Source organism: Pygocentrus nattereri, chromosome 29 (assembly GCF_015220715.1).
Source record: "Pygocentrus nattereri isolate fPygNat1 chromosome 29, fPygNat1.pri, whole genome shotgun sequence".
In the NCBI taxonomy this organism is placed as follows: domain Eukaryota; kingdom Metazoa; phylum Chordata; class Actinopteri; order Characiformes; family Serrasalmidae; genus Pygocentrus; species Pygocentrus nattereri.
The window spans coordinates 12,438,314-12,446,657 of record NC_051239.1 but is presented as its reverse complement, the minus strand read 5'-3'; the positions used below and the strand labels follow the sequence as shown (position 1 = coordinate 12,446,657).

Genomic DNA, 8,344 nt, shown 5'->3' with positions numbered 1-8,344 from the left:
TTGACAGGTATCAAGATGGAAAGTGTGGAGCTGTTCTGTTATGGGAGAAAGTAGGATTTACATGTAAAACCCAACTTATTACTATTACTTGATTCTTATTCATCACATTTGGTGAACATGTGAAATCAAACTGAGAACACTACACTACAGAAATCTGAATTACAGACCAAATTAATTTAGGCCTTTAGCAAACATGCCACCAAACGTAGGACCTCATTTTGAGACGGCGTCTTTATAAAATAGACTCAGACTCGTCTGTCTTGCTTTCAAGTATAATCAGGTGCAGTTATATGAAATTAAATTGCTGCTACCTCCCTCAGCTTAAAAACCGCCATCAAACTTGCCAATTTTGGAACGCTGCTGTTTTCCATTTTTCCCCAAATCTGCTGTATATTTCCGTAGGCTAACTCAACTCCTCCAACAGCCTTACATTTCAAAGTAGACCCTTTAAATATCTGTTTAATGCTGCTTCAGCTTTGTTTTCCTCTCTTAATGCTGACTTTTTTTTACTGGCTCGCTCTCATCCCTTCTTTTTCATCTTTCATGATTCATCTCCTCAGAGCTTTAATCATTTTCTAAAAATGTTCTCCCATTCCCCATTCCGAAGCTTTTTGGGAAGTTGCTTCTTTATTCAGTTTCACACAAAGTATTTTTGTCATACACTTTGTTTAACCAGGATTGTTCGCCCGTCTTCCTTCATTTCTTATAATCAGTGTTTTAATGCACTGTTCTGCTCTGAATTTGTTCATATTGGCCTACATTAACAAACTCAGTGTACTGCATGTACCTTATGCTTTGTGTCTGTTCAACATGCAGATTTATCTGAAAAATAAACACTACACTTTACATTTTTCATTGTTGATGGATGTGTAGTTTTCATTAAATAGTCTTTGCAAGTAAAGTACAAGAACAGAATGCTCAGGCCAAAGAATGTCCGTGTTTTGATTTGGGAGTTTTATTGTGGCAGTACTAACATATAAAACAATCCATAATTTTAACATAGAAACAATCAAAATTCACTTTACAAATTTCATAAGGCTTTGAGTCCCAGTGTTGCACAAACCGGGATGTTTTTTTTTTTGTTTTGTTTTTTTTAATTGTCCCAGAGTTGCACTGTAGAACTGACATAGACAAGGTTTTTAAAGTGAAAACAAAACATTTAGTAAGCCATGCAAACAAAAGACAGCATTGCACACACTCCATCTGAGAAATTAAGAAAAAAAACTACAGAAACTGAAATTGCATATACCAGCATCTTCCAGATGTTTTCTAGAGTTGCATATTTTCTTTTTATCGTCACAATGAACATGAACTACTAAAGGGAAGTGGGTTCCTTTTTTTAAAAAGGCCAATGTGACACCAAACCTTGATTACAAATGTAGAATGAAATAATCCGCATTTTCTTGCTGTTTAACTTTCTTGATGACAGAGTTGCGCAGAACACTGAACCAGAACTGTCATTTCAAAACAACACTTTCAATTTTGACCAATGTGTGTCGCCCTGCATTCAGAAACATATCAAAGAGAACTTGCAGCTTATGAAATCCCCCTACAAAAGAACAGAGGTGGGTAGAGTAGCTGAAATCCAAACTCAAGTAAAAGCAGAAGTTCTCTACCAAAAATACAACTTGAGTACAAGAACAAAAGTACAGAGCCCTGCTGGTGACATACCATATAAATACAACCCCATTTCCAAAAAAGTTGTGACGATGTGCAGAATGTAAAAAAAATAGAATGCAATGATCTGCAAATAATGTAAACCATATTATTTTTAAAAGGAAAATACAAACACAACATATCAAGTGTTGAATTTTGTTTTTTTTTAATAAATGCCCATTTTGAATTTGATACTGACATGTTCCAAAAACATTGTGACGAAGGCATGTTTACCACTGTGTTTTCCACTGTGTTTTCCACTGTGTTTTCCACTGTGTTTACCACTGTGTTTTCCACTGTGTTTTCCACTGTGTTTACCACTGTGTTTACCACTGTGTTTACGACTGTGTTTCATCACCTCTTCTTTTAACACTCTGTAAGCATTTGGGAACCGAGGAGACAAACTGCTGTAGTTTTGAAAGTGAAATGTTTCTCAATCTTGCTTGATGTAGGATTTCAGCTGCTCAACAGTTCGAGGTCTCTTTTGTTCAGATTCAGATTTTTTTATCTTTCATCTTTTATATTTCATAATGTGCCAAATGTTTTCAGTGGTGACAGATCTGGACTGCAGGCAGGCCAATTTAGCACCTGGACCTTTAACATAGAGCAGTGCTGTTGTAAAATGTGAAGAGTAAGGTTTTACCTCGTCTTGCTGAAATAAGGCACCCCTCCCTTATCTTTACTTCTGAAAGACTCATCCTCTCTGGGATGCTTTTTATACCCAACCATGTTACTGGCCTGTTGCCAGTCAACCACCAGCATTAGCATTAGGATTAGACAACTTTACCAGCCTTTTGTTACCCCATCCCAACTTTTTTGGAACATGTTGTTGGTATCAAATTCAAAATTGCCATACATTTTTCAAAAAAACAATAAAATTCTGCAGTTTCAAAATTTTATATGTTGTCTTTGTACTATTTTCCAATACATATAGGGTTTAAATGATTTGCAAATTTGCATTTTGTTTTTATTTACATTTTGCACGGCATCCCAATGTTTTTGGAAATGAGCTTGTAATAATAATGTGTGGCCACGACTTAGTAAGTGGTGGAAACAAGATCCTAACGTGTAGCAATGACATAGTGAGGCGTGGGAACGAGTAAATAAAGGCATGATCTCGTTCCCATGCCTTACTAAGTTACGCATTAGTATCTTGTTCCTATGTGTTAATATTGGGTGACCATGCATTATTTTTATTTACAAAAACTACATAAGAGTAACTTATAGAACTGCAGTGGAGTGTTCATCAGCATATGTACTGAGGTTTGTCCAGCTCTGTTCTTCTCTTTTTGGTAAAAAAAAAAAACAAAGCGCCAAAAAGATGGTACAAGAAGTGACCAATCATAAAGCAGTGCAGATGTCATCAACAAAACAGAATGAAATTAATAAGGAAATATGAATTGCTAAAATGTAACTGAGTAGAAAGTAGTTTTCTTTACTCACTAAAATAAGTATTATGATTTGAAAACAGAACAAATCCATCAATATTTTACTTAAATGCATGTACTTGAGTCATTTTAACTAGTTCCTACTCACCTCTGTGATACACTCAACACTCTACTTTCAGCAACTTGCACACAAAACTTTCAAGCCTGTTGCTTAAAGGTACATTTACAGCGAGGAAAGGAAGAATTCTGAATAGTAATAGTAGTGTGGGATGTTTTACAGCGATGAAAAGTGAAGGCCCGGAACAATCCCCCATGGGGAACTTGTACCTAACATCCTATTCTGATGCCATGACAAGACGTGAACAGCAGTGAGCCTGTAATGCAATATGCAAGCGAAAGTGAAAGACAAAAAAAGCTTCATTGTCAAGATGGGACAATACTGTCAACAGAACTGTTTTTCTAAGACAAACGTGTGCAAATTATTATAGTAGGCATAGCATAAAACTGCATTAGTACTGTAGGTTGTATTTTGCTGATTTAATCATTTCTAATAAAATAATAATCCAATAAAGTTCATTCAGATCCATCTAGATCAGGACAAATAAATACAGCTTTACAGAATGACACTGATCTGTGGGTGTGCAGTCATGCAACAGAAGGCAAGGCAAGTCAATAAATAATGCAACAAACTCAGGTGTGTAACATTAAATTGGGCAGAACAGCTTGTACTTTGCCACACTATAATGACAAGAAAAACTACTACACTGACAGCCAAAGACAATCAACTTGCTACAAACCGCCATGAAATTTCTATAACAGATTCTGATTGCTGACTGTTAAGTAAAAAAAGTACATTTTTTGTTTGTTATATTTGCTAATATTGGTTGAATTTACATGAATTACAGATTTAGCCACAAACTCAGCATGATGCAAAAAAAAAAACAAAAAAAAAAAAACAAAACAGGCGGTTCCAAGTGCAGTTTGATTGAATTCAGCCCTAAATCTGGTTTGCTGGTCATGGTAACACACAAAAGCACTAGCTTTAGATAATCTACTGTCTACATTACTACTGCTACTACTGTTTTTATACAAGGATGACAAGCGGTTTGAAAGAAATGATAATGACTTCATGAGACTTTCAGCAGCGTCTTATCGCAACAATAACGTACTATATGTTCATTTATATTACTGGCTATTACCGTTTTTTTCTAAGACTACCGACAAATGTCACTCCCTGAGGTCAGAGAAGAGACACCTATTTGAGCTGAATTCAAACTTGAACCAGAGCAGAAGTCTTCTTCTGTTCAATCCAAAAGGCAGTCACCCAACGAGATACAACAACGAGATTTTCTTCGCTGCTCAGGTACGAATAGCATGCAAACACTTAAATGGGGTACAAGTTCACAGACTAGACACTTTTGACATGAGTATGGTATGATTTTTCACAGTATTTACAAAGAAGAGCATGCTAACTAGTGCAGCAGAGCAATACATATCTAGCAAACTGAAGTATTTGAATGTACACATACATTTACAGTGTCGTTTGTGTGTTCAGCAACTATATAACCAAGCCAAACTTGACGTGTAGTGATATCATGTAGGAGTTAAAGACGGTATAAATCTAAATGACACATTAATATATGCTCAGTAACACTTTGGATTCAATCACAATGAAGATGCTATGATTTGGTTTATGTTCGAGGTTATTCAGATGTGTTTTTATGCGTATAGATCGTCGGTTAGTTATGTATAATGTGATACCGTGACATACGTCAGGTGGCTTATCCACCCCTGATGAGCCATTAATGATACAGCTATGAATTGAACACAATGCATATGTGCACATTTAGATTTGCTGCAATAAAATATACATTATTCTATTTGCAGATCCTTCGGTAAGTCTCATACGTTCCTGAGAATGCCGTTCAACTTCATATTATCCAATACTGATGTACAGGTATGCAGCACCATACGAAGGTCAGAGACCACCCTTCATTTATTTCATATCAAGTCATTCATTTTTCAGGACATATTTCTGAATCAAAGAAAAAACAAGTGTTTCAAAAACTGGAGTTGATTAAAATATATAGAGACAATGGGACTGTTTAAGACCTGGTGGACCACCAAAACTGTCAGATAAGCAGTAATTACAGCTTTCCTCTTTGAGAGAGAGAGGAGAAAATCAAGCTCCTGCTTCAGATCTGAAAAAGATCTGTCCATCCTTCCACTGTGAGAAAACAACCCAACTTTATGAGTGTGAAAGGATGTGTAGTTGTTATGGAGAAAAGAGAAAGAGACAAAAAAAGAGGAACATCTGCACTAGAGATGCACTGATACCACTTTTTCCCTTCCAATACCAATAACTGATCCTTTAGTATCAGCCAATACTGATACTAACTCTGTCTAATCTAACTCACATATAAGTCCTGATATTTAAACAGTTACGTTTTTGAACTTTTTTATTTTGGTAAAATCTGTGTGCTGCATGGCAAATAAAACACACTCAGCTTGGCTAAAAGGCCTTTACTTGTTGCATTATATCTACTGAATGTTTAAGAAAACTTATTTTTGTTTATGTATAGTATCTATTAGTATTTACTATTAGATAGCGGGCTGCTATGATAAAGGCTAAATTGGGGCTAAATGCTTTAATTACGTTGAGAGTCCAGCAGTTTCTACGGCTCTCTCAGTAACATTAACTCAGTCTGTAAGTTACCACACAGTGGCAGACAAGTGATCACTAAAAGAAGCAGCTCGGCCATTCAGGTAAGCGTTGGCGTGTTTTTCTCACTAAATGCTGTTATTACAGATTCTGCCATGATCATTTTTACTTCTGCGTGTTGTCCCACACCACAACGTTAAGGTCTGTCTACTGGCACAAGCACATGCGTCAGAAATTGCTTCCCAGTATCAGCCTATATATTGTTATCCCCATCACGATGCCAATACTGCCAGCATTAGCGCTGATACCGATACGATATTAACCTCACTGATTTGCACACCAAACCTCAGTCCAACAAACAGACCTTACTGAATACATTTGAGATTACCCGGATTGTGAAAAGCATAAAATGCAACCAACTACAAAGACTGAACTCGGGAGGTGTGGAAAAATATCCCTGTGTTGAAAAACTGAAAGCATGTCTCCTGAAAAGAAATAATAGTGGACACATTAAATACATAATGTTTTATATTATATTAAATTGTTGAGTTTTCAGTGTAATTTTCTGTTAAATATATTTCTGTTATACATTTCTTGTTTTCCTGATGCGTAAAATTAATAACTTGTTCTTAATGACTGAAAAGGAATATAAATGAAAGGGTGGTCTCTGACTTTTGCACAGCACTGTAAGTGATTAGGGATTGCATGTACAGTGGTATATGTTTTCGTTTTCTCTCTGTATAATGTAGTTTATTAGAAATGTCATTAGCCCTTGTACTACCACCTCCACTAGACTGAATCGCTTTACATTAAAATTTGTTGAAGTAATCTGGATCATTTCAGTTCAGTATAATCTTTGCATTTGTTTCTTTCCATTACAGTTCATTGAAACGTAATGCACGGTGATCCATCTTTGAACTAATTCTACACCTCACACAGAGGTGAACTGTCTTTGACCTTTCTTAACCTGATATTCATTCAACTGCACACACATCCTCTCAATCTTCTCCGAGCAACATCTGCATATGACATCAGGTAATCTGAAAAAAGAAGTCTTTTATTTTAAATATTGTGCTATTCCGTATAAGAAAACCCACATCAAGACCCACTGAGGTCATATAAGTGTATTCATCGATAAAAATATTTCGCTTCTCTCCAAACACCCAGCCAGAATAAATCTGTTTAAATAAGATAACTCAGGTTTTCTTGCTGAAAAATACCAGTAATAGTAAGCTTACATAAAAATGTATAAAATTTTAAAAACAGATTAAGTTTCAGTACATCTCTCTTGCCCTTACTCTCGTTTTAAACACACAGATGAGTCTAAAGGCTGTGGCTTTATGGAGGAAGGGAAGGTTTGTCTCAGTCTTGTGAGCCCCATTCTATTTTATGAACGAAGCTGTTGATGCGACAGTGAGCGCAGGCCTGAAAAAATGAACTGATGTAGGGATATGTACACTTGTTATGGAAAGCGTGAAAATGTAGCTTGTAGTTCTCTAGTTCTTCATAACATGGATATAGCTACTGGTTATTAAGTTAATCAGAACTAGATAACCTTTCATTATTATAAAACGCTACTAACCCTCGGACATCTGAAGCTTAACTGCGTATTTCTGCTACAAATGATCTGTTTTACACTGCTACCACTACAATACTGCAACTCAAAACTTAATGAAAATCTGACGCTTACAACTCAGTTGCACTTGCAGTTTCTGTAATATCCACCCATTCATGGCTTTGCATCCGGTTATAATTAGGGGTGAATCCGGCCTTGAGGTGTGAGTTGAAAGAAACAGCGTGATGGATGAGACCAAACCTTCCTTCCTCTTCAGTTCACCCACCCTCCCCCCATGTCCCGTTAGTTCATCCCTGCTGATGGAGGGCCATTAGCCGTTAGATATTAGCCTCAGTCTCCCCACAGCTGCTCCATCAGGAGCTCAAGCTTGCAGAGGAACCATCTGCGCAAGGGGCAGTAGTATTCGTAATGGAACTGCTCAAATTCAGGTGTCTGGCGGATGTCCTGCAGGAAGGAGACGTCCAAGTCAGACTCCAGCAACACCAGCAGCAGGGGTAGTAAGATCAGGAGGATGACTGTAGCTGCAGCAACCAGGCGGGCGGCGCTGCGGATGCAGGCACCAAGCTGCTGCCGTCCACTGGACGGGCTGCACAGCGACTGACGGAGGGCCTCTCTGGCCAATTCCCGCTCCCTCTCGGCCTGAAGCTCCGCCTGCATTTCGGGGTCAGCGTGGAGTTCTTTCAGCAAGCGGCCAGGGCTTTGGAATAGAAAGTCCACTCCGCCCTGCCCTTCTTCTACAGGAGTGGGGAGCATACTGGCGCATGGGCTATAGGCCATGTCAGAAATGGTGAGAGAACCCATTTCCTCACCCTCCTCTACCTCCTGCTCTCTCCTCTCTACCTCTGCTCCCGTCCCAGTAATGGCCGACTCCTCCTCTCCCAGCTCGTGGACATGATTGTCTCTTTCCTCCAGCTCCACCTCTTCTGGTGTGACGGACGACTTCAGGGGAGATAGGTGAACGGAGTCTTTCAGAGCCAGCAGGCCTACAGAGAGAGAGAGAATTGCATCAAGGTTTCAGTGCGAAAACTTTAACTTTTCCTTTAAAGACAACTGTAGACCTTT

The 8,344-nt window shown here is 38.1% G+C and overlaps 1 protein-coding gene across 2 annotated transcripts in view; it reads right to left on the bottom strand.

Annotated features, from left to right (window-relative positions):
* Window positions 1-6,214: 6,214 nt before the first annotated feature.
* The window catches only part of frmd3 (FERM domain containing 3), a 72,311-nt gene continuing 70,181 nt past the window's right edge, over window positions 6,215-8,344 (bottom strand). Inside the window, exon 14 of one of the 2 annotated variants that reach the window (XM_017696284.2) lies at window positions 6,215-8,265. In XM_017696284.2, coding sequence (XP_017551773.1) covers window positions 7,613-8,265 — 653 coding nt within the window. In that variant the 3' untranslated portion in view covers window positions 6,215-7,612. The remainder of the gene's footprint in view (window positions 8,266-8,344) is intronic. The other variant, XM_017696285.2, reaches the window with a different exon arrangement.